General features: G+C 47.4%; 2 protein-coding genes across 5 annotated transcripts in view; one reads left to right on the plus strand and one right to left on the minus strand.

The window, feature by feature from the left end:
- Positions 1-3,376, plus strand: part of LOC140907855 (vasoactive intestinal polypeptide receptor) — a 177,033-nt gene extending 173,657 nt beyond the window's left edge. For both annotated transcript variants that reach the window (XM_073334767.1, XM_073334769.1), the window contains 2 exons: positions 3-44; positions 2,344-3,376. In XM_073334767.1, coding sequence (XP_073190868.1) covers positions 3-44; positions 2,344-2,535 — 234 coding nt within the window. In that variant the 3' untranslated portion in view covers positions 2,536-3,376. The remainder of the gene's footprint in view (positions 1-2; positions 45-2,343) is intronic.
- Positions 1-26,965, minus strand: part of SEC22C (SEC22 homolog C, vesicle trafficking protein) — a 227,785-nt gene that overhangs the window by 15,287 nt on the left and 185,533 nt on the right. The window contains exon 7 of one of the 3 annotated variants that reach the window (XM_073334772.2): positions 6,294-6,364. In XM_073334772.2, the coding sequence (XP_073190873.2) occupies positions 6,294-6,364 (71 nt within the window). Of the gene's footprint in view, positions 1-6,293; positions 6,365-6,662; positions 6,834-15,985; positions 16,026-26,965 lie in introns of those variants that run through there. The other 2 variants (XM_073334778.2, XM_073334780.2) reach the window with 2 other exon arrangements.

Below are 26,965 nucleotides of genomic sequence, written 5' to 3' on the forward strand. Positions count from 1 at the left end.
AGGGCTTTGTGGGGGCCGTTCTATACTGTTTCCTCAATGGGGAGGTAAGATCCACAGTTTTGTTTGGGCAGTGCTTGTCACTAGGATGAAGTGAATGACGGAGAAGGGAAGACTGAGCAATGTTCCATTCCTGACATCAGCCCATTGGGGCTGCCGTGGTCCTCAGATACTGGCTTTGCATGTGAATTTTAGTACTCACCGTGCTGAGGGCTGTGCTGTACAGTGTTGTATTCACAGAACAGGCAGCAAGCAGAGGGTCATCCCCCCTGTCCGTTCGTCCCCCCCACCGCCAGCGTGCCTCAGTCCTGACCTGGAGTGGCCACGTTTGGTGGTGAAGGTTCAGCCAATCTCCAGCCCACTCACTCTTTGGCCTCTTTGCTGAGCCTGGCCCTGATCCTGTTGAAGCCAAGCAGGCTTTTGCCCTTGACTTCAGAGCAGCAGGATCAGACCCACGGCAGCGTACAGGCCGGTGAATGCAGTGAGTTTTGTACTGTGGAGCCACGTGTCCATTGGAAACGGGTCTGAAATCCACCAGATTCACTTCACAAAAGCCACTGAGCAGATGTGAGCTGGGAAGAACGTTTAGCCCCATACTAACTAGGGCAGCATTCAAGCCAATAAAGCGAGCAGTGAAGAGATGGGGGCAGCTGTGTAATTCAGTTCTGGGTTTGTATCCCGGCCTCTCCATAAGCTCAGGGATGTTCAGAATCAGGTTTTACTCCTGCTCCATCTCCAAGGGGATCCTCCCCGTATAGTTTGTGCTATGATTTCTGACCTGGGTGTGCTGAAAGCACCCTATAATTCATACCATAGCCTACAACAGAGGTGGGCAAACTACAGCCTGCAGGCCAAATCTGAGCCACGGGACTGTCCTGCCTGGCCCTTGAGCTCTCGGCCGGGGAGGCTCACCCCCAGCCCCTCCCCTGCTGTCCCCCGTCCCCCGCAGCTTCAGCTCGCCATGCTGCCAGCGCTCTGGGCAGCGGGGCGGCGAGCTCCTGCCAGGGGGCGTGGCTGCCAGTCCCGCTGCTCTGAGCAGCATGGTAAGGGGCCGGGGAGCGGGGGGGTTGGATAAGGGGCAGAGGTTCCCTGGGGGGCAGTCAGGAGACAGGGGGCAGTTGGATGGGGCAGAGGTTCTGGCGAGGGGCAGTCAGGGGACAGGGAATGGGGGGGTTGGATAGGCGTGGGAGTCCCGGGGGGGGCTGTCAGGATGCGGGGATGTGGATAGGGGGCGGGGTGGTCAGGGGACAGGGAGCAGGTGGGGTTGGATAGGGGGTGTGGTCCTGGGGGGCAGTTAGGGGCAGGGGTGTGGACGGGGGCAGGGCAGTCAGGGGACAGGGAACAGGGGGGGTTGGATAGGCATGGGAGTCCCGGAGAGCCTGTCAGGGGGCGGGGGTGTGGATAGGGGCAGGGCAGTCGGGATAGGGAACAGGGGGGTTGGATGGGGGTGGGGTCCCAGGGGGGCAGTTAGGGGTGGGGTCCCGGAAGGGAGTGGTCAGGGGACAAGGAGCAGGGGGGGTTGGATGGGTCAGGGGTTCTGTGGGGGGCGGGAAGGGGAAGGGGACAGATAGGGGGCGGGGCCAGGCTGTTTGGAGAGACACCGCCTTCCCTGCCCGGCCCTCCATACAGTTTTGCCACCCCGATGTGGCCCTCAGGCCAAAAAGTTTGCCCGCCCCGGGCCTGTGACCTCTCCCCGGAGGGCTAAGTGGCTGTGCAGTAGCGCTTTGTATGTGTTAGCCCATGTTTGCTGACGGTTTGAATCCCGCTGCAGGGCTCAGGAAGACCAACGCCCTCTGTACACGAAACAGTGTCACCGCTCCGCAAAACACGCTGCCCTGCAAAACAAAACAAAAAACCAAGGAAACATTTCTTTGGTGAAAGGAGCTTGTGAATGAAAGACGTTCCCTAATTACCCTCGCAAAGGAGAAAAAATGTGTCCACAGTCGAGGTCATTATAGCTCCTTCTTTGTATCAGCCAAGTGGCTCAAAGACAGCTACATCCCTCACTGGTGCATCCCTTCACTGCCTGCCCCCGAGCTATGAAGTTCTTACCTGCAGATATCAGTTCAGTGGCCTTTGTGAATTGGTCCCTGCTGGCCTTACCATAGAGAGTGATTCTCCTTGTCCAACTCAACACCCATTTCCTTCTCCAAGGGACTGTCCTTGACTTCCCGGGGAAGGGGGGGTTGCTTGTTCCCACTTCCACCACGGCCCTGGAACCAGAGCCAGTTAGCAGCTTCCCGTCGGAATTTAATTAAGCCGGCTCCCTCATTGCCGCTCCCAAAACCAAACCAGAGCGGCAGAAAGGAGCCCCGTCCGCTAACGCGCTTCTCCGTCCCCGCTTAGGTCCAAGCCGAGCTGAAGCGGAAGTGGCGCAGGTGGCACCTGGAGAGGTTCCTGGGCTCCGACATGAAATATCACCACCCGTCCGTCGGGAGCAACGGCACCAACTTCAGCACTCAGATCTCCATGCTCACCAAGTGCTCGCCTAAGACTCGCAGGTGCTCCAGCTTCCAGGCAGACTTCTCTCTGGTCTGAGGGGGAGAAACGCCCCAGAACAGAACACTTGAGAGAGAGAGAGAGAGAGAGAGAGAGAAACCACCCTGGAATTTGTTTAAAGCTGAAGAGTTGTTTTTAAACAGGACGCTCCCCATGAGTTAAACAAAGAGCATGAAACTGGAAAAGCCGCTGACGTCCTGAACGACAAGCGACAAGTCAGGACATAGAGATCTTTTTTTCTTCTTTCCAGACCTATAACTACAGGCTTGTCCCTGGGCGATGGAGAAACTCACAAACCGACTATTACACTTGTCGCACGACTCCAGCTTGCCTGGGGAGGGCCCAGGAGATTCTGAAAGGCTCGCAAATAGGGGGTGGGGGATAATTAATGGCTTCACCTGAGCCGGCTTCTCGGAAACCGATCGAAACGATGCACTTTTTAAAATGAGCCAATGAGAAAAAATAATTGCTTTTAATGTGCCAAGAGTCTGATCGGGAAAGGATGGCAGTGAGACAAGGAAGGACCAACAAGCAGGGGACAAATTGTAGCAGGGCACAGCACTTGTGCGCATCCAGATGCATTTCACTTTTCTAAAAATAAGCTGAAAGACCAGAAAGTCATCTCATTGGCTCCAGAACCAGAGTGGAATCTGCAGCTCTCCAACAATCTGTGTTCCACCGTCGATGATGCCTCCGAAATGTAGCTTGCTGAGGAGCTAAAATGTAAATGCCCTTTTCTGCACTATACTCATTGTTTTTTTTTAAAAAAAACCAGGATATAATAGACTTGCATGGCTAATGTATAAAAACAAGGTACAGGTGCCAATTCAGTTGCATGGCTGTGTTTTCCACAAAAGAAACCCTCTCTGATTAAGCTTGCTCTAAGTCTTGGCATATTTTTGCAGCAGGAATCTTTGGGGATTTATGGGAAAGATATTGGTTTATAGTAAGTTTGTACCTGAATAATGCACACTGCGGGGAAGGGGAGAGTTAGAGCTCACGTAGTGCTTGATTGAATCAGACCCTCTGTCAGGAGCCACTACCCAGAATGAAGAATTAACTTAATAGCAGTAGGCAGAATTGGCCTTGGCAAAACAAGCTTAGATCCACAAGTAAACTGGCACTGTAGGGGTTTGAAAAAGGAAAGGGGGAACAGTGGGGCTATGAAATTGATCCCTACTTCAATTATTCCAAACAGCTTTTAACCTCCGATGAAGGTATTGCAAAGAAAATCATTAGATCTTCAATAAGCGTGATACCATACCTTCTGTCTACTTTCTAACAACCTTGACATGTACATATCAGGGCGTGAGCCCCATTTGAAGTGTGTACATAGCTCCCATTAACACCAGTGGGAATTTTATTTTTCTTTACATTTTTGGGGTGAATTTAATGCTGCTCCAGAATACCAGATCGACAGCTGTGGAGACCTGAAGTCCTCTACTTAGACTCATAGAACCATAGGGTTAGAAGGAACCGCAAGGGTCAGCTAGTCTAACCCTCAGCCAAGATGCAGGATTTGTTGTGCCTAAACTAGGAATCGGCAACCTTTGCCACGCAGCCCGTCAGGGAAATCCACTGACGGGCCAGGACAGTTTGTTTACCTGTAACGTCCGCAGGTTCGGCCGATCGCAGCTCCCACTGGTTTGCCATTCCAGGCCAATGGGGGCCGCAGGAAGCAGCAGCCAGCACATCCCTCGGCCCGCGCCACTTCCCACAGCCCCCATTGGCCAAGAATGGCGAACCGCGGCCAGTGGGAGCTGCGATCGGCCAAACCTGTGGATGCTTCAGGTAAACAAACTGTCCCAGCCCACCAGCGGATTTCCCTGATGGGCCACGTGCCAAAGGTTGCCGATCCCTGGACTAAACTATGCAAGATGGGATCTCTACCTCTTCTTGAAAACCTTGATATGGATAAGCAAATGAAGGAGCTCAAATGAAGGAACTCCCATGACTTCCCTAGGCGTCTGCTCCATTGTCCTCCTGTTCTTACAGTTAGGAAGTTTTTTTTCCTTGAGATTTAATCTAAATCTGTTCTGCTGTAGTTTGAACCTATTGCCTCTTGTCCTGCTCTCTGTGGGGAGAGAGAACCATTCTGCTCCATCTTAGCTCCCCTCTCAGAGCAACAGCAGCAAGGACAGTGCCGGCTTCCTCCCCCTTATTCTTCCCTATGACTGGTGTCGAGCAGCAACCGCAATCTCACCTTAAGTTGATCGAGCCAAAGGGCTACTTCAGGAGTAGCGGAATTTATTACAGTGAGGCCTCCTTCATATTTATAAATTGGGCAGTCGGTGCTGATCTGTTTGATGGCCTGTCATGGGGAACACATTCGCCCAGTGCGGAGTCCTTGATTTGCCATATGAGCATTAGACGTCCACATCTCCCATGGTTGGTTCGGAGTTGACCAAGATGACTGTGGAAGGTTGAACCCCTGAACCTTCTGCATGGGATCTGGCACAAGAGGCTTCCTCTGCCGTGCTACTTGCCCCAACCATCCCCTTACAAAGAAACACTTGCAGTAACCCTAAAATGCTACGGCCATCACTGTTGTAAGGTGTATCATTCCAAACTCAGGGCTGGTCTACACTACCGGGCGGGAAGAGGGGGAAATCGATCTAAGTTACACAACTTCAGCTACGTGAATAGCGTAGCTGAAGTCAACGAACTTAGATCTACTTACCGCGGTGTCTTCACTGCGGTGAGTTGATGAGAGACACTCTCCTGTCGATTCCCCTTGTGCTTCTCGTTGAGGTGGAGTCCCAGAGTTGACACCAGAGCAATCGGCAGTCGATTTATCGCGTCTACACTAGACCCGATAAATCGATCGCTAACTGTCGATCCCGCCGGTAGTGCAGACAAGCCCTCACTTACCCCGTTTTTTCACTGGTGAAACACAATTGACGGGAATAGAGTTACTCCTGATTTTACATCAATGTCTGTGAGATGAGAATCAGATCCTATTGTATAGCTTACAATACCGATAATGTCCTTTGGGGGTTTAATTCAGCATGCTGCAGTATTTTTTTTTAAAGGGAGTGACTGATTGGGAAGGACCCTCCTGCCTGCTCGGAGTAATAAGAATGATTCATGCACATAGAGGGGAAGATATAATTGTCCTTAAATGTTTTGCTTACCGGGAGGCTGAGAAAAAGAGAGCTCCAGCTGTATATGAAAAAATGGCTTCGGTTCACGCATGGGATGCTGCATCACTGGGCTTCGTTATTAAAGGGGAATCCCACCTTTAAGCTTTGTCTGGAAGCAGTTGCAATTCTGTGCCAGGCAATCGCCCCATTTCCAGTAGTAGACCTGAAAATCCTAGTCACTGGGCCAGATTCTGCCTCCAGTTTGGTGGGTGGCACCATACTGGAGCAAATTAATGCCAGAGTTGTGCCCGCTTATGCCTGTGCTGGGTCCATGGATTTCTCCAAGGGAGAAACTGTGGGCACAACTTAGTCATTTACGTGGAATTTCCCCGGCATCTGTGTTCCCCTAGTGTTCAGATCTGAGAGGGAGAAAAATACCAACAAGGATAGGCTCAGCTTTTTATGCTTGTTCATTCACAGAGAACAGAAAAGGGAGGCGGGCGGGGATGGGGGGACAGGGACTGGAATTTAAACAAAACCCATGTTTGTGTAAAGTACTGTGGCTGGGGTCCAGGCTATAGACCTCATGGGCCAGATCCTCAGCTGCTGCAAATTGGCATCGCTCTTTAAATCAATGGAGTACGTGGATCAATGACTACCCCAGTTTATACTAGCTAGGAGTAGCTTACCCCAGCTGAGGAGCTGATCGCTTACCCGCATAAGCAGATTTCTGTGCCGCATCCCGCACTCATTCCACGCATGGCCCTTCCACTGATGACGACAGGCTGTGGGGAAAGCACAGAAAACGCAATGGAGAGGAGAGTTTTGCAGCACAGGGTATGGCGACACTGCAATCGAGGTGTGATTGCAGCACGTGTCGGCATGCACAAGCTAGCTCTAAGCGAGTGAGCTCAGGTACCGATAACAGTGAAGCCGCAGCAGTGCGGGCTGCACAAGCCCGCCCCGATCCCTGGGTACTTACTCAGGCAGCTGGCAGGCACTCTAGTCCATGCTGCTAGGCTTCACTGCTACCACAACCTGAGCTAGCCAGATTAAAGCCAACACAGGTATGTCCACACACGTTGCAATCACTCCCAGACGGACTTACCCAGAGGGGCAACCACGGGGGATGTTTGCAGATGTGACCCATTGCCCTTCCAACATTTTATTACCTCGTTGATGCCCCTATCATCATGACTGCAGGACTCATGCATTTTCATTTCTGGCCCCTTCAACTCTTCTGCGGAAAAGGACCTAGGGGTGACAGTGGACGAGAAGCTGGATATGAGTCAGCAGTGTGCCCTTGTTGCCAAGAAGGCCAATGGCATTTTGGGATGTATAAGTAGGGGCATAGCGAGCAGATCGAGGGACGTGATAGTTCCCCTCTATTCGACATTGGTGAGGCCTCATCTGGAGTACTGTGTCCAGTTTTGGGCCCCACACTACAAGAAGGATGTGGATAAATTGGAGAGAGTCCAGCGAAGGGCAACAAAAATGATTAGGGGTCTAGAACACATGACTTATGAGGAGAGGCTGAGGGAGCTGGGATTGTTTAGCCTGCAGAAGAGAAGAATGAGGGGGGATTTGATAGCTGCTTTCAACTACCTGAAAGGGGGTTCCAAAGAGGATGGCTCTAGACTGTTCTCAATGGTAGCAGATGACAGAACGAGGAGTAATGGTCTCAAGTTGCAGTGGGGGAGGTTTAGATTGGATATTAGGAAAAACTTTTTCACTACGAGGGTGGTGAAACACTGGAATGCGTTACCTAGGGAGGTGGTGGAATCTCCTTCCTTAGAGGTTTTTAAGGTCAGGCTTGACAAAGCCCTGGCTGGGATTATTTAACTGGGAATTGGTCCTGCTTCGAGCAGGGGGTTGGACTAGATGACCTTCTGGGGTCCCTTCCAACCCTGATATTCTATGATTCTATGATTCTTTTTTTTTTAAACATGTTTGTACCAAGGCAAATCAACAAGCAAATTAATTCTGCTCTGGATCTGCAGAATCTCTGTAAGCTACAGTTTCAACCTCAGAAATTGATCTTCACTGGCACTACTGCTATGACTAGGGCAGCGGGAATGGGCTTGCCCGGAGCAGAGGCAATAAGCAAGATGTTAGTTATGGACCAGGGCCAAAGGCCCATAGCCAGACCCTGATCTGCACACAGGATTCCCAATACTAATTGCTGGGGAGCTCTGCATGAAAAACTGATGACAGGACATGGCTTGATGTCAGGTACTCCATGACAGTTCAGTTCTGGAAGCGTTATCGTACCAGCCATACAATGCCTGAAAAAGTCTTATTTGAAATGGTTTCATCATATAATTAGGTTTGGTGGAATTCAGGTTTTTAAATTATTTTGATGGATAATATCAATGTTTATTCTTAAGCATTTTTTTCAATTTTATTCATTTACATTTTCTCAGTTGTGGGAAATTATTGAGGGGTCAGACAATAATTATTTAATGACAGCCAACATTGAGATTCAAAATGTTAAAGTCTTCATAACCGTTAAAGCACAAATTGTCAACATCACTTATCAAACTCAACAAAGTAAATATCCTTAAATCAAACTCTAAAAAAGTTCTCAAGCAGCATCTTTGTTACTTTGCCTATCTGTCAGATCACATCATAGGCTGCAATTCCCACCGTCTCTGACAGATGAAAGAATGCCAGCAACCTTTAGATTATTATCGACGGAAATATTTGTGTCAGTTTGCGTGTGTCTGGTGAAATTGACGTTTACCAATATTTAGTGATAAAAATCGTATCCTTTCAAGCCCACGTGTCATGCACAAGTGCATCCCCGTTAGGTCCTGGGACCAACATAGCTACAGTAGCACTGCATGTCCCCATTAGGTTGTCCAACAATAATATTCTGAAAAGAAAGGATTGGTGCCTGCATGTCTCCTTTGGCAGAAATAGCAATATTTGTGGTGCAGACAATGTAAAGCTGTCACATTAGCTGTGTTTGCTTCATTTTAAAGGAGGACTTAATATACAGTGGTTATGTTCAAGTACATGAACAAGGAGGGCATGATCCAATGGACGTTAAAACCAATGGAAAGATGCTCATTGACAGCAATGGGCTTTGGATCAGGCCCTAATTTAGGCTGAGTCATTGACTCATCATGGGACCTTGGAGAGTTGACTTTGCCTTCTTCAGAGAGACAAGGTGGGTGAGGTCATAGCTTTTACTGGACCAACTTCAGGTCTGAAGATGAGCTCTGTAGAACTCGAAAGCTTGTCTCTTTTACCAGCAAAGGTTCATCCAATAAAAGCTATGACCTCACCTACCTTGTGGCTCTCATATCCTGGGACCACCACGACAACAGCTTTGCCTTCTTCAGTCATTCAGACTGTGCATTTCTGTTAATGAAACGAGAAAATGGGGCAAAATCAGGCTCCGCCGTGAAACCTGGATGTACCATCTGAACAGCGTTATCCTGCACAAATACAGAATTATGATGCAATCCAATTTTCTTAACTATAATTACCCCTTAGAGGGCCCAATTCTCAGCTCATTTACTTTGGTGTAAATCAAGAATAACTCCACTGACGTCAATCAAGTAGCACGGCTGTAAATAGGACAAGTATCGGACTCAGTCTTCAAGGCCCTTTGCAAACACTGGGTCAAATCCTGAGCTCACTTGGAGCAGTGAATTCAGTGGAGTTACTCCTGATTTACACCGCTTAAGTAAGCTTAGACGCTGACCTCACTGTAACTCCACTGACTTTAGATGCATTCTTTCTTCTGCATATCAGTGTGCAATCAGACTCATTCCAATTAATTAATTCTCCAGACGTCACCATGATTAAGCAGATATTACCCTGATTCTCCAATCGGCACGACCTAAAGGTTAAGTGATTTGCCCAAAGCCACAAAGCCAGTTATTGTCAATGCTATCATTAGAATCCAGGTATTGCGAGCTCCCAGCCCTGAGTGGTAACCATTAGACTATACCCCTCTCTCAGGCAGTAACAATTGAGGAGATGGGCATGTCCTAGGATTAATAATTGTCTGTGAGGAAATCATAGTCTAGCGAGAAACATCAAACCTTTAACTGGTCCTTAAGCCCCTAAACTACTCTGTGGGGAAATATGAAAACGGGGGGCTAAACCCAAACAAGTATAAACATACAAAGGTTTTTTGCATGGATGCAGCTGCAATTGGTACCTGTAAATTAAGTTGGTACTAGTGAAATTAACACCTTGTAGGTCAGCCAATCAGAACTCTTGAGTTAGGTCTGAACATTCCATTTAATTTACAATTCCATTGAATAGCCAACAGGCAAGATGGTGTGCCGGTCATTAAGCCATGAGAAGAGAACAATCCTAGGTCAGTACCTAAATCCCATGTTGACAGGTGACTCGGAAAACCCAAAGAGGGATACGTACGTGTAGACAGGTGAAAGACTGCATTTCATTTTATTGAGTGTGATATTTACAAGCTGGATAAAATAACAAGCAGGACTGAGGAACTGATTTCCCTTTTCTCCACTGCAAGAGGGGCAGTGACCTTCCACATGGTTTTGATGAGGTGAATCCTCACCTCCATTCCTCCTTTTCCACCCCCAGCCCTTTCACCATCTAGACACCTGATTCTTCAGCTCCTACAAGCACCCGCTGAGTGCAGTGGCAGGTCTGTGTGTGGAGCGGCCAAACAGTCAACCCATACACATAGAGGCCAAGCTTTAAAACTTGCCAGTTGCCTGAGGTAAAAATGAAGGAGTATTTGGTCCTGCCTCACCACAGCAGGCTGGACTAGATCACCTCTTGAGATCCCTTCCACCCCTCCATGTCTATGCTTCCCCATAGCAAACAGCGATACGTAATATCACAGCGGCACATTAACGAAAGTAGGGGGAGTAAGTATTTAGCTGAGGCAAAAACTGGCAAGTTTTGGAGATTTGTATAAAATCTCTTCCTGTTATGATCTGACCTGAAGAACATTCTGCAAACCTGGAAACGTCTGCATTCTTCTTTGTTAGGCCCATTTTATTACTTTACCGCTGGTTCATGTTGGCATCTGTTTGGAGGGTTTACCGTTGAAGTGTACTCACCTCTGTGCCTTTTGTATCAGAAGCAACACTTCTGAGCTGTGATGTTCTCTGCAACCCCAAAGGACTGATCCCAGATTTAAAACTACAGACTGGAACAAAACATGGTCCTTCCCACCACTCCAATTCCCAGCTTTTAGGTCACATCATTATCAGCTTGGCTCTGAGCATGAGAGAATGCTTCTGAGTAGGACTATGCCCACAAAATCCACATGTGCATGAAGAACCTCTGTCTCTAGAGTGTGTAGTGGAGCTCTGCTCCCCTCCCAAAGCATCTCAGCACTGATCACGAATGTGCTATGCTTTCTGGAGACCAAGGAGTAAAATTCAGAGCTCCTTGCTTCCCAGTGCTACCTGACTCTTCTCATGTAAAGGTGTTCAGCCCTGCTTGGGAGCAAAGGACTATAGTTCCTTTCCATTGCAGATGGGCTCCAAATTTCAAATTCTTGTTCTCATTTACACTGGTGTAAATATGGAGTGACTCTACTGGCTTCACTCCACAATTAGACTAAAGCAGTCAAGAGAAGTGAGTCCCAGACCCATATTCTGGTTCAGACATCTCAAAGTGATCTGGGAGGATTGGTTTTACCCGTCTCTTCTTCCAACCTCAATGACCGCTTCTCCTCACCACTCCAGAAATAGTATTTAACCCGCAGCCTTGTGACAACCCGCTGAAATTAAATTGGCATGACCTGTTTGTTTAGAGTTCTCTACAGATCTGTATCATGGTCCTAGGGAGAGGGCGTGTCAAGAGCCAACAGAGTGTCTCTTCCACTTCCTACCGGCTGAAAGAGCTAACTCTTCATTTACATGTAATATCCAGCTGTGATGGTTCCCCAAATACTTAAGAACCCTATTTTTCAAAGCCTTGTTATTTTAAATACCAGGCATAACACAAAACTCTAAAGGGCAGGAATAGAGAAACCAAAATAACCAAAACAGAGGCAAGGGGACTAGAAATACCTTCAGATGATCTCTAGGGGGAACCATTACCTGGATTCTGCAGGTTAGATCTTCAACAGATGTAAATGGACTTAAATAGAGCAACACAGAGTCACACCAGCTGAGGATTAGGCCCAGTTTGTTCGTACTTTAAACATGTATATAAAGGCACTCGGAAGGGCACATAAAAAAGAATGTACATTTTTTGATACCACCTGGATTTGAAATATACATTGAAAAAGCTGTTTGGGATTTGAGAGCCTCTCCCCAGTGGCGTTTCCAAACACAGCGTTCAAGTCAAAACTCAACTTGTTCAGTAGCTGGTATTATGTGATCTTTATCTGCCTTGCGCACGCTGTCGGCGTCTCTGCTCTTCTCTCCTGTAAATAGGCTTTAAATATAAAGATTGCTGGCTGAAAGTGGTGCTGACTGTGAACAGAGACTCCGCAAAGTCTCCTCTAAGGACTTGATATTTACCTACATTAAGACATTCCTGACTTGTTATTCATCATGACCTTGAGAATCAGCCCTTTCAGTTGGCGCAGTCATAAACTCTGCCTCATTTTATGACCTTTTACCCGGTGTTATTTATTAAGTTCCAACTCTGTACTGTAAATACTCAGTGGCTTGTACCCTAGCTCTTTTCCCTTGTGTTTGGTTCATCTCAGAAGCACCTCTTTGTTTCCAAGGGGCTCCTTCTCTGTGGCTACCACTGCTGAAAACAAGCAATAAACCATCGTAAAGGCATTGTGTCCAGGAGTCTGCACATGTTGTTTGTGAACTGATTTCTCTCCATCTTTGGGATGTACAGAGAGAGGGCAAATTCTCCATTTATGAGGAACTGATTCAGCAACGCAACTGCTGAAGGCAATAGATGCCCAGCTGTCTGTAGTCACACCACTACACGGGGTAATTCGGTTATACCTTGCCGGATGGGCCTGGCCATTGTCAGCCTGGGACCCATCCCACAAGAAAACTCACGGTAACAAAAGAAGTGGTGGCAATCTCAGCACAAGCCATGCTCCAGGTTATCACGGGGAGCTTGGCCTCTGCATATCATTAGGAGTCTAACCCTGGGCCACTGTGCAACTGGAGGTTGTGTCTTTTGGATGAACTATAAAACCAGTGTCCCAGCTCTTGACCCCTTGTGGTTATTAAGATCTCATGACATCTTTCCCAAGAGCTAGGGGTATTGAACCCAGGGGTCCTGGACAAATTCCCAACTGAGTAATTCTACCTATCCAACATCTCTCCTTCAGTGCTGTTTTCTTTTCCACTTGCTGCCCTGTACTGATGTGTAATGCAGCTAGGTTCTGTTCTGCAATGGCTGCGTTTCATCCCAGACATGTCAGTAACACATGAAGGGATTCCTGTACATATGCAGGCAGGTACCTATATATTTACTGCTATGGGGCCAGATGTTAGCTCCTGCTGTAGCTGCCCTGCCTTGCTGTTGCAAAAAGAAAGCTAGTGGATTCAGTCCCATGAGGATTCCCATGGGGAATGGGCAGCTGGGCTTAGGTTAGAGCAGTCCTAAGGCTACTCTAACTTACGCTATGGAATAAACCAGTCCCTGGCTGACCCACAGGACTGTGTGCTCACACCAGTTGCTTAAACCCACCTTTACTTGTTCTTCCCCTATCCCATGGTTCTCCAGTGAACACAGCTCAGCCAGGCAAGAGTACCCTGCCCTCATAGTGATAAAAAGGTTAGGGTTAGGGTTAGGGTTAGGGCACAAAGGATATGTTTCACCTGCAAAAACCCACATTTGTGCAGGCAGATATAGTGCATTTTTAAAGAAATACACAAACAGGTTCTGGTAACACTTAGCACTAACAGGGGCAGCTTTGTCGCTGTGCACGCAGAATTCATACACCATTATTGCAACTGCACACAATGGTATTAACTAAGCACACAAATGGCCAGTGAAGCTAAATGGCGATCTTTGCTCACAAAGGCCCTCGCTTCCGTCCGCAATCACTGGAAATGGCAAAGTTCTAACAAAAAGCTGACCCCTGGTTGGCACAACTAATTATAAGACCGGTAAATTAACTGACTGGCAAATTCCCGATGGAGTAATTCTCCCTATGTAAGATCTCCCCTTCAATGTCAGGTGGATATTATTGTCTTTGTCACTTGCTGGGCTGTAGTGCAATGCAGGTATAATGCAGCTGGGTTCCGTTCTATGATGGCTAGAATTGTCAGTTACATTATGGGGTTTGTCAGAGCAGCAGAGGCATTTGGGATTAAGCACCTTGCTAAAAATTTGCCACTTGAGCTTGCATATCAGTCATAATTCTAGGCCAAGTATGGCTTCTCAATGTATATTTAGCCACCTGAAAAAGCACCTTGATTTGCCACCGAGTGCAGTAGGGGCTGTTGGATATTCAGCATGAACTGAAAATCAGCCCATTTATTTATGTACTTAAACAAGGATTTCAGAGACTAACTTTAGGCTTCTAATTTAGAATACTATGCCCTAGTCCTCATACGGGCTGTCCATTTGATTGGGATCCCCTATGGATGCAGGGATCTGCACCAGTGGATTCCAGTGCAAAACAAAAGCCTTTGCTTATACACTGTGTCGTCTCCCCTTTCCTTTCAGACTACATGCTTCTCAGCACAAGGTCTGTGTCTTCCTCTGGGTTTATAAAACACCTAGCATGTGATTGGCAATGGAAGTAGTGAACAGTAATACGTGCAATATGAAGTGGTGAAAACAGATCATGGGAAGTGATCACCAGGCCTTCTTTTTCATGGGGCCAGATCTTCCGCTCATGGATGTCCCCCACAGAGCTATGCCCCTTCACACCAGCTGGGAATATGACCCGTGAAATGGAGTGAACTCTGTAACCACAGATGGCAGATTTCATTGCGACATTCTGCTGCAGCTGTCCCTGTTTCCTGATCGCAGAAAACTTAAGGGCCAGCGCTTAGGTGGAGTAGAGCAGGTGGGTCCTCTTGAGTTGAGTGCAGTCATTATGCGGCGTGACAGACTGTTCATCACAAGGAAAGGTATCACAGGCCCAAAGGCTGAGAAGAGATCAGCAAAACTCATTCAGTCTGTCCTCAGCAATAATACTGTACTTGTATAAACCATCTTCCCTTTCATGATCTCTATGCACCACCCAGACATGAAGTAACTTGAGTGGCTTTGCCTGAGGGCACCCAGGAAAGTCTGCAGCCAAGTCAGCAATAAAATCCACATCTTCTGATTCCCAGTCCTGTGCCTTAAGTACCAGACCATCTCAACCTGTTATGTGGAGAGCCAGCACGTCAATTCACTGAGGGGAGTGAGGCTTTCTTTGACCGCTGGATGCAGTTCCATAGAATTTGAGATAACACACAGCAGAGGCTTCAGAAACAGGCTTTACAGCTCAGTTCTGATGTCCCAGTTTGGTGAGAAAGTGGCTTTTCCCAGTTGAGCTGTGAATAAAATGGACAAAGAATGATTGCACGTTCCCTGCCCCAGAAGGGAATCCTTTGTCAATCCACATTTGCTGTATGTATAACCAGCTGACTGGCAGCATTTGCCTTCTGTTTGCTATGGGGAACACAGGGCATGATCCAAAGACCATTGCAGCCCATGGAAAGAGTCCCATTAACCTCAAAGCAAGTTAAGATAACTTTGGATTGTCACAGGGTCCCAAATGAGTTAGGACACCTATTTCAATTCAACGGAAGTTGGACACGTAACTTTCTTAGGCACCTATGAAAATCCCACCCGAAGGGTTTGCTTGTGCAGCCCTAACTGAACAGTTATTCATGCGAGGAGTCCCACAGACATTATTGGAAGTCGGTGGGACTACTTGCACAATTATCTGCTAACGGATAAGAGAGGGGACACGGTCTGAGAGGACAGGATCACACTATAACTAGCAACACTTGGCAAAATAACTCACATGTACTCAATCCCCCGGCCCTGCCTCCGACAGCTTCTGCCAACACACACTGTGCACATCGCTGATTGTCGCTTTAGACCTTTCCAAATCGCATGCAAACCATTGAACTTCCGATTGCAAACTTCTAGCGAGGAATGACGGTAGCAATGAAAGACGTTTAGTAAGGAGGCTGCCTAGTGCTGGCTGGGTCCTGCTTCCTTTACCCCTTACAGATGCAAATTATTCATGCAAATAGCCAACCCTGCAGGGTTGCATAATCAATAGCAGGCTTCTTGTCAAAGCATTGATTTACAGCTCTTCAGCATAGAACTGCTAGACGCCAATACCCTTCATTACATGCAGCCTACTTCCACACAATAAATTATGCTATTTGATGGGAAAATACCTCCTTTCTGCATCTAGGGAGGCATTTATTATAGGATCCAGCATCCCATGTCATCTCCAGCTCCAAATGAAAGTACAGCGTTCTGTCAAGTACATTTCCAGGGGAAAACCAGTAACGCATTTGAGGGGGCTCAGATTTGATGCTCTGGGCTGGTCCATTACTAATAGAGATAAAAAATGACATAAGTACACAGACTTTAGTGACATCACAAACCCAGTGTCGTACCCCCAATTTTTAGGCAAATAATTTCGCATGCCTACAGGTTAGGCCACCCCAGCAACAGGATACTCGTATGCCAGTGATAGTCGTACATGCAAAGCAGATGATTTCCTGGGGAGGCTATGTAGGCCAGTGGGTAGGGCAAAGACCTGGATGTGCAGAGCTGTGGGATCTACCACCTGCTTGGCCAATGACCTGTTGCATGATCTTGGCCAAGACCTTTCCTCTCCCACTCTGCATCTACATAGACAGTAAGCTCTTCAGGGCCGGGCCTGTCTCTCGGGGTATGGCTGCACTGCAAATGGAGATACGATTGCAGCTCAGGTAGGCATACCACTAGCTTTAATCCAGCTAGCACGGAAGGTGGCATAGGCTGCACAAGTCAGTTTGGATCCTGGGTGCCTGTGCACGGCACTCGCCTGCACCAGGTCCGTGCTGCCACGTCTTCACGGCTCGCCTGAGCCATGCTAACGAGGTTAAAGCTCATGCCTCACACACTGCAACCCGCCCTTTCGATTGCGATGTAGACATACCCTCCCTATGTATTTACCTGGGCCTGGAGCCTTAAAAGTACTGAGGCCCTTCGCTCCCACTGAAATCAATAAGAGGGAAGTGCCTAAATACCTTTGAAAATCTCAGCCACAGTACAATGGGGCCCCGATCTCAGCTGAGGCCTTTTTGATCTCCCACAGTTGAAATAATAATATTAATAAATTTGGGGGCATCAATGCAATTTACATCTTCACAACCAAAATGTTTGTATTTCCACCGAAGACTGAACAGGTGAGGAGAACTGCCCCACACTGATGTGTTTTAGACCAGCCTTGCAAAATCATCCAAAATCTACTCTCCTGTCCAGGCTGTTCCTACCAGGACGCTAATTAAAGCAGCTAGTTTTGCTTGTGGGTCACAAAATATTCTTTCCCTCCTCGAAGGTGGGGTGAATTTTGCAAGGCTGCTTTTGGTCAGATTCAGCTTTTTCGATAGTTGGGGCCTTGAGTTTGTTCTTGGTTCGTTTTCTGGTTTAAAGTATTGACGCTGCTGAGTATATTGGAACAATTTCCTCAGTGCGGCTATTTGGAACGACTGAGCTTGCCATTTCGTTGCAACACCAAACTCATTTCTTTTGCTAGTCGATTCAGCATGAAGAAAGTCTCCCTGCTTTGCAATAAATTGCTCCTGGCAGACAGAAATGTAACGTACACCCTCCCGCCGGGAGCAAATGCAAATTAGACCTTTGCTCGCTCCATTTTGCGCATGGGGTGAGAGATGTGAGTTTCTGCTGCTAGGTCTTGAGAGTGCATTTCAACAACAGTGTGATAATTAAGTGGGGGGAGGGGGTTGCTCCCTTTGATGGACACCCAGCCAGCCAGTTAGCTGTAAAATCCCTCTTGGTAGCTGTTTTCTACTTGCTTACCTGTAAAGGGTTAAAAAGTCCCCCAGGTAAAGAAAAAAAAGTGGGCACCCGACCAAAAGAACCAACGGGAAGGCTAGAACTTTTTAAAATTGGGGAAAAAACTTTCCCATTGTCTGTTGCTCTCTCTGGGCTGCAGGAACAGGGAGCAGCAATGCTATAAGCAGGAATGCTGTGTAAGGTTTGAACCAGGTATGAAAAATTATCTTCCATACCAAGAAGGAATCATTTGGATAGGAACTGTTTAGATAAACACAATCAGGTTTATTTCTTTATTTTGGCTTGTGAATCTCCTCTGTGCTAACCCCTAATGCTTTTGTTTGCTTGTAACCTTTAAGCTGATCCCCCAAGAAAGCTATTTTTGGGTGCTTAATTTTTGGAATTGCTCTTTTAAAATCGAGCAAAAGCCTAAGTTCCAGATGTATTTTCTCTCTTTTTGTTTTTAATAAAATTTACCATTTTTAAGAACAGAATTTGGATTGTTGTGTCCTAAGAGGTTTATGCCTATGCTGTTTGATTAGCTGATGGCAACAGCTAATTTCCTTTGTTTTCTTCTCAGCTCTTCCCAGGAGGGGCTGGGGGTGAAAGGGCTTGAGGGTACCCCAAAGGGAGGAATTCCCAAGTGCTCCTTCCTGGGTCAAAGGGTTTTTATTGCACTTGGGTGGTGGCAGCATTTACCAAGCCAAGGTCAGAGAGAAGCTGTAACCTTGGAAGTTTAATACCAGCCTGCCGTGGCCAGTATTAATTTTTAGAATCCTTGCTGGCCCCCACCTTCTGCACTCGGAGTGCCAGAGTGGGGATTCAGCCTTGACAAACATTTGCGGAGCTTTTTCACCTTTGCAGTGGATGGGCAACATATAGATTACTATAGGAAGGGCAGTGTGTCTACTGGTTAGGGCTCTGGACAGGGCATCAAAAGACATAGATGCTATTCCCAGCGTTGCTATTAATTTGCTGTGTGACTCTGGGTGCATCTCTTCAACATTCTGTGTCTCTTGTTGGCCTTTATCTATTTAGTCTGCCACCTCTATGGGGGAAGGACTGTCTCTTACCATGGGTATGTAGATTGCCTACCACAATAGGGCTCTGAACTCAGTTAGGGCCCCTAGGCACGACTAGAATACCAATAATTAATAATAAGTATGTACAACCTGAGAGCTATATCATGGCTTTCCAAGCCCACGAATGGGGAAAGCTTACTTCAAACACTCCATGGGGTCCGGGGATGCTCTGCTATTGAGGGAGAGGCAGGGGTGTGGCCTGCTAGTTGCAGAGTCAAATGAAATGCTTGGCCAAGCCCCATGCATCGTGGGACATCCATATGGAACAGCTGCCCCAACATGTGACTCCCCACCTCCTCCATCCCTGAGCAGCCAAGCTCCTTCCTCTGGTTTGTGGCTGTCCTGGAAGGGGAGTTAATAGGAATTGTTGACTTTAATCAGCGTAGACAGCTCCAATCTAGAGGGGCAATGATTGGCAAACAGACCATAATCTTCCCATTCCACCTGGGAGCAGTCCCCTGTTTTCTGACAGGTGTACCAACGCGATCTATGTCCCAAAGCTTTAGGGGAAGGTCAAACCCTGAGGTCAGTGACTGGAGTTTGGGGGAATTTAGTTTATTCTTTGCTTGTTCACTGCAATCGAGGTGGTTAAGTGACACTGCTGGAATTGCAATTTAGCTGCATTTTATTTTCAAGGGCACCTAGAGGCTGGGATGGGCACTCTTGTCAATTAAAATAATTGCTAATAATAAATAACACACTGCCCCTTTACAGCTCCTTTTGCTTGAGGTCCTCAAAGCACAAGCAAGAGTTTGATCTCTTTATTTTCAAACTAGGCTGAGTGGCATATACACACCTCTCCTTTCTAGCCATCACACACTATCAGCACCAGAGTACAGATACAAATCACGTAAAGCAGGACACACAGACAGAAGGAGGATGGCCCGGGGGTTAAGTCAGAGGACTGTGGTAGAGACCTTCTGCTTTGCCACAGTTCTGCGGCATGACCTTAAACTTCTGCACCTCCCTCTGAGGAACAGGGATAAATCAGACTTGTCCACTTCACAGCGAGGTTGTGAGGATTAACTCATCACAGATGGCAAAGTGCCTCGCAGTCCTTGGACAGAGGTGTATGTCTACGATATGGACACTTGGCCATTAGACCACAATCTCGAGGCACCTGATGCCTGTTGATTTCAAGGGACATAAGGCACCTAAAGGCCTTTGAGCATCTGGGCCTTAGTACCTATAGTAAGACTGAATCCATTTCACACAGGTCAGCAAATAACACCTTCCAATCACCGCTAAATTAGCTTGGATTTGAACCACTGGCTATAAGGTAGAGGGGGCTGCAGCCCATTGCTTATTCCTAGGGCCCTATCAAATGTACAGCCATGAAAAAATGCATCACGGACTGTGAAATCTGGTCTTCCCCAGTGAAATCTGGTCTTTTGTGTGCTTTTACCCTGTACTGTACAGATTTCACGGGGGAGCCCAGTGTTTCTCAAACTGGGGGTCCTGCCCCAAAAGGGAGTTGCAGGGGAGTTACCAGGTTATATTAGGGTGGTCGCATTATTGCCACCCTCACTTCTGCGCTGCCTTGAGACCTGGGAGGCCAGAGAGCGGTGGCTGGTCGCCAGATGCCCAGCTCTGAAGGGTGGCAATAATGAAGTAAGGGTGGCAATCCCAGACCCTGCCATCCTTCCTTCTGCGCTGCTGCTGAAGGCGGCGCTGCCTTCAGAGCTGGGCTCCTGGCCAGCAGCCGCCGCTCTCCGGCCACCCAGCTCTGACAGCAGAGCCACCTCCAGCAGCAGCGCAGAAATAAGGGTAGCTGCACCACAAACCCCCCTACTGTAACCTTGCAAACCCACCCACACACACACACACACACAACTCCTTACTGGGTCAGGACCCCCACAATTACAACACCGAGCAATTACAGATTGAAACAGCTGAAACCATGAAATTTATGATTTTTAAAATTCTATGACCATGAAATTGACCAAAATGGACTGTGGATTTGGTAGGGCCCGACTTATTCCTTGAACCACCCAACCCCTTGCTCCAGCCTTAATCTGGCCCCATCTGCCCTGCCGGAGTGTCCCCAGCAGGCACAGACATGGCCTAGCCAGCCCCTGCATGCAAGGTGTGTGTCAGAGGCCTGGCCAGATCACTGTGTGCTCCGGCTGTCAACTGACAGACAGTCCCTTTGTCACTGTCACTAGCTGGTGCAATTTAGAGCAGCCCCCAGGTAGCTCACGAAAGCTTATGCTCAAATTGGTTAGTCTCTAAGGTGCCACAAGCACTCCTTTTCTTTTTGCAAATAAGAAACTGTAGATTTTAAAATCCTCACCCCTCTTCCAGGTAATGCTACTGTGTCCTCTGCAGGCTGAACACCTTTGGTTGGCACCAGCCGCTGCTTATGCATTATGGCTCTTGACCTCTGAAGTATAGCACAATAAAAAGGTACCTCAAGCCCAGCGTGGTCGCCGTTGTCACTGACTTTGAAATACTGGGGCCTGAGCCTTCCACCACTTTCACTAGTTTCCCACCACTCTAACTCCAGGGACTTGGTTGGAGTTACTCCTGATTCACACCGGTGCCAGGGAGGGGAGACTCAGGCTCCGTATCTTTCACAGCACCTTTCAGGAATCTAAAAAGACGCTCTTCTGACACACAAGAAGATTAAGGAATTGTACACTCAGGGCCAAGCTACGCCATTCACTACTCCCATCATTTATTTCTGAGATAAGCAGGGCGGCTCCCGGTTTGTATCAATGTGTTATCTGGAGCAGACGTGCACCAGTTAAGACTTTTAAGGAGGCTGACCAGCTGCTCATGCCAATGCTGCATTTTGTGCAAACAACTGGATCCACCATTTGTCTAAATCAGGGCAGTTTGTTCAGATCTGCGCTGAGGGCCTAACGTTGGCATTTATCGTGGCTTCGTGTTTTTAGAAACCACACTGAATGCAGCTTTGCTCCAGCTGAAGAACTCAGGATCCTTATTACTGGGATAATTGGGGAGGCACAATAATACTCTGCTGTTCTTATGACTAAGGCTAAGTTTCTGACATGGACCCCTTGATTCTAGCTCGGGGAGGGTGGGGGGAACGCTGCCAGCAGCAGGAGGGAGCTCCAGTGGGTTCCTCACCACCTGCGGCGAGTGGAAGCTCCGGGGTCCTCCCCGCACGGTGGCTGAGCAGCTCTGGGGGGGCCCAGCCACCTTCAGCGAATGGGAGCTTTGGGGTTCCCCTGCCTGCAGGGACTGGGGCTGCTGTGGGGTCCCCTCGCCCCCCCACAGCAGCTGGGAGCTCAGAGAGGTCCCCCACACCCCAAATGGGAGCTACCAGGGGGCTGGCTGGGAGGTCCAGCCCTGGGGCAGAAAACGTCATGGAGGTCAAAGGAAGTCACAGATTCCATGCTGTCTGTGACCTCCGTGACATAATCATAGCCTTACTTATGACTAATTCATGTGGAGGGCTTCTGATTTCAGGTTTTACCAAATAAACACCTCCAGACTCAAAAAATAAATGAAATTAGTATTTATCCAATACATATCAGAAAAACACTGGAAAGAGCTACTTGTATCTAAGGGCCTATCTACGGGGAGCAGTAATGGGGACTTTAACAGGGGTGTGATTTCTCAAGCGCACTCGCATGTCACACATTAACTTGTCTGTGTAGACCTGCTGGTGTGTGCTAAATGTTCCCTAGTGCACTTAAACTTCGTACTGTTTGAAATAGGCCTACATTTAAGTGCACTAGGGAACATTACAAAGAGATTACTTGTTAGAGTGTATACTACTATAATGGGTAATGTATATAATATATATTAATACAGTCTACAAAAAGAGAAAGCCCCGCAAAATCCCAATTTTTGGTCATCTACATAAAACTCAAAAAATACCAAAAATAAACCCCAAAAATAAAATTAATAAACCCTCAAAAACAGAAGCCCTATTCATTTCATACCCATTAATGTTAAGAAACTATCATCGCCAGAATTAGGAATTTGAGCCCATATCTGGACAGGTACAACCATTCAATTGGGACAGCATTAATGTGCCACTAAGAAGATATTATTTGTTCTATATTCATTGTTTTTCTGGCTAGGGGTAACAATAAGATTTGGAGAAGCGGAATTGTGCTAAGGTCACTTGGCTAGCAAAATATGGTGATTTGAAGAGCTCCATGGCTTTTGATTCTAGCTCAGGAATGTAATCTGCCCATAATCCATCCTGTGGAGTTTTTGCCCCAAAGATCTGCGGAGCAGTTTAAATTAATCTGAGTGGGACTCATCATCCATCAAGTCCACGTGTCCAGGTTCCAAGAAGTTACTTGAATTAAATTGCTAGGATTCTCTATTGCAACAAGTCAACTTTGCCTTTAGAGACCTTATGTGTATTGTCCAGGCATCCACACACTGCTAACACTGCCAAAGTCCTGTCCTAGTTTATATTGGGTCCAAGGTAAATGCCGAGATGGATTTCTCAAAGAGTGGTTTCTTTTCCAGTTCTCCCTAAATCCTGGTACAGAATTTAGAGGGGATCGTCTCAGGATGTCACAGAACTGAAAAGGAGCTTTTCCAAGTTTAGGTGCAACAGGTATTTTGTCACTGATACCATCACATGTCCTCACAACATCACCCATCTATAACATCACCCATGTACAACATCACACATGAGTACTTTACAAACAGCCATTCACTCAGCCACACAACACGCCCCGTAAAGTGTCATCCCTTTTTCACAGATGAGGAATCTGGGGGGCACAGTGACATTAGAAGGACTGTTTTCAGAGTAACAGCCGTGTTAGTCTGTATTCGCAAAAAGAAAAGGAGGACTTGTGGCACCTTAGAGACTAACCAATTTATTTGAGCATGAGCTTTCGTGAGCTACAGCATCCGATGAACTGAGCTGTAGCGCATGAAAGCTTATGCTCAAATAAATTGGTTAGTCTCTAAGGTGCCACAAGTCCTCCTTTTCTTCTTATTAGAAGGACTGTGTCAGCTCAAAAGCACTGGGCCAGATTCTCTTCTCCCTTACACGGGTGTACGTCTGGAGGAGCCCTGCTGAAGTTGATGGAGATACCCCAGTGTGAAGCTGGTGTGAGAGAAAAATTGGGCCCGCTATTTTAAAGCGCCATACTGTCCTATGTGCAGTCGTTCCATTGTTATATTTGGCCGCACACTGTGTTTTCGGGCAGGTGGCTATTTCAGGAGGGTCCTGAAGCACCCGTCATAGGGATGAGCATGTTTATGTGGAAAGTGACCCACATGAACACAGGCCTGAGCTGCTGACACCTACAGCTCCTAAAAGACAAGAGCAGCTGCTCCTGCTGGAATCCATAGAGAGTAGGAAACATTCCAGCTTGATGCACCCCATCTCCATATGCAGCTTCTTCAGGGGAGCGCCACAAACATTATGTCTCAGAGATCCCCCCAGAAAAATCCTGCAGATCAGAGACTGCTTTCTAGAGCCTGCAAATGCTACCTGTAAGGATATTTTCCTCCCATTCGTGTCTGTAAGATGCAGATGGGAGCATTCTCCAGACATCCTGCTCCTGGAGCGGGAATGTGGGAGAGCACAGGTGGCTTCTGAGCAGTGCACAGGCATGATAGTGTCACCTGGCTAGTGCGTGTGATGAGCAAGCACTAGGATGTGTCAACAAACTCTCTTGAGTTTGCACGAGGATCAGCACATGGAGATGAGCTAGAAACACGAAGAAAGTCAGGTCTGATTGACAAACAAACTGTGCCCGAACATTTCAAATGCACTATCGCAGTCCTAAGTGAGGTCAAGACATGAGGGAAGAGTTTAAAAAATCAGGTGCCTGAAGTTAATCTCCTAAATGATATGAGTGATTATTTATTACTTGTATTATCATAGCGCCTAGGAGCCCCAGTCATTGACCAGGAGCGAAGTGTGCTCGGCACTGTACAAACACAGAAAAAAACACAGACCCTGAACCAAAGGCACCGGCATATGACTTCATTGGGAGCTGCTGAGTGTCCCGCTCTTTTGAAAACCAGGTCACTGATTTATGACCTGTAAACCAGGATTTAGGAGCTAACTTTAAGCCTCCATTCTTTAAAATCCTGGCCACAGTTTTGAAGTTTATATTGGCCCTTCAAGTGCAATGCCTGAGATCACATGGCAACAGAAGCCAGCCCACCAGAATCCAGCTTTCAGCTTCAGCCACGAGACCACATTTCCTCATCTCCATAGCAAAATAATGGCTAATCATGACAGACAAAACTAACTGCTCAGATCCACCCACAGCACAATCAAGAGAAGCCTAGTCTATGATCAGCGTAATCATCATTAGCAATTTAACACCATGGTACTGTGCTGCTAAAGCCACCATCTTTGCCCTGCTAACACCTTTCCCCAAGAATCTCAACATGCTTTAACAATATTCATGAACTGTTTCTCAACACTCTTGCACGCTGAACTATTATCCTTAGAGATGATTGGAACCACAGCGGGGACCTGGCCCATGGCTAAGGCCGACAGTAATTTTCCATCAGATAATTCCGTTCCATTGAAAGCTAAATGCTCCACAAAATGGAGTCAATTTTGCTGAAATTTTGTTTTGGCGAAAACCTGCGGGGTGGGGATTCCAACAATATCTAAACATCCCATGGCAACATTTTCGGACTGAACCATTTCAATTTTTCACTTTGACATGATTTTTCATTTTAAAATGGAACATTTCAGTTGATCCCAAACTAATTTTGTTTCTGAATTCCCTTCAGCAGAGAATTTGCAAATTTCTGGGTTGCGTTCCAATTCAGAACAAAGCCACATTGCAAAAACGTTTGTGAAGTGGAATTTGCATCCTCCACACAGCTCTAATATCCCATTTTTACAAATGGGGAAACCGAGGCACGGAAAGGTGACGGCATCGGCGTCGACTCTGTGGGTGCTTCTGGGCACAAGTACACATGGGAAAAAAGGGGGTGCTCAGTACCCACAGACTGTGGCCCTGCCCACATTCCACCCTTAAACCCCACCCCAGCTCAGCCTCTTCCCCCATGACCCCACCCATGCTGTGTCTCTTCCTTCCCCAGCCCTCCGCCACTCGCTTCTCTCTGCCCCCTCCCCCCGTTACTTGCCCTTCAGGCAGGAGGGGGGCAGAGCGGAGCGAGCGGTGGGCGGGAGGTGCTTTGGGGAGGGGGCAGAGAGGAGCGAGCGGTGACTGGTGGAGGGAGCCTCAGAGTAGGGGGTGGAGAACAGCGGGCAGGAGGCGCTTGTGGGGGTCAGAGAGGAGCAAGCAGCAGGCGGGGGGTCTCGGAGGAGGGGGCAGAGTGGGGGGGCAGGGCCTCAAGGGAAGAGACCGAGCGGGATCAGGGCATTGGAGCAGAGCGGGGGTGGAGCACCCGTCAGCAAAAACAAAAGTCAGCACCTGTGGGTGAAGATGAATATTTTCCCAACATGGGTGACTAAAGAAGGCACCTAACTGCTGATGTGATTCTCAGACCCAGCTGAATACCTGCAGCCAGCTCCCAATGATTTGAAAATCAGGACACTTATTTATACTCCTTCATAGGGATTTAGGTGTCTACCTTTAAGCTCAAGCGTGAAAATTGTGACTTGCCCCAAGTGACTCAGGAAAACCCTGGAGTTCTGATTCCGAGGGCTCTGCGGTTCATCACATCTACGTCCAACTAGAGCGGGTTGAAATTTTCAGAAACTAGATTTTTCAATATTTTATCATCAAAATTTCAAATTTCATGACATATTTTTTTGCCTCTTTCAACCAGCTGTACTCCACCTATCCTCAGATCCCATTGACCAGGGGAGGGAAACTATAGGCTTGTCTCCTAAGCCTTTCAGCCTCTTAACAGATTTAAAATTTTTATTAAAGCTACTTTTTAAAATCAAATTTACACAAGTTAAGAAGGAAGGTGCTGTACATCTGGCGTCAGGCTTGAGTTATGAGAGATTACAAGTACCGGTTACAAGGTTCACAAGATACATACATAGTACATAACCAGCATAGACCCAGATCGGAGTGCGGGAGTTTTAGCCAAAGAGCTAAGAAGCTATAGCTTTTCAGCCTGTTTAAGAATGAAGCAAGCTTTCCATTGCCTCCAGAAAGTACAGATTTCCATTTCTACCCCCTTGTACTGCCTATAAAAGAAAACAGCCAGGAGATAAGCAAATATCCCTGTCCCTGCATGTTCTGCCTTTTCCACTGAGTCTGAAAAGAATATGACAACAACAAAAATACTGCCAAGGATGACAATTCACCTTGAATATTTTGGGTGATGCTGTTATCTTATCTCTCCACACCTGTTTCCTGACAGGCAGATGGAAATTTTTGAGGATGGAAGCCAAGATGTTAAAAGAAACAAAAACACCAAGAGATTGCACAAGGTGTCATTCAAAAATGGAGACCGATCTTCCTGTTCTCTCTCCATGATAAGCACATCTCATGGCTTACAGCAGTGACTCCCCAC

The sequence above is a fragment of the Lepidochelys kempii genome, chromosome 2 (genome assembly GCF_965140285.1).
Source record: "Lepidochelys kempii isolate rLepKem1 chromosome 2, rLepKem1.hap1, whole genome shotgun sequence".
NCBI lineage: Eukaryota > Metazoa > Chordata > Testudines > Cheloniidae > Lepidochelys > Lepidochelys kempii.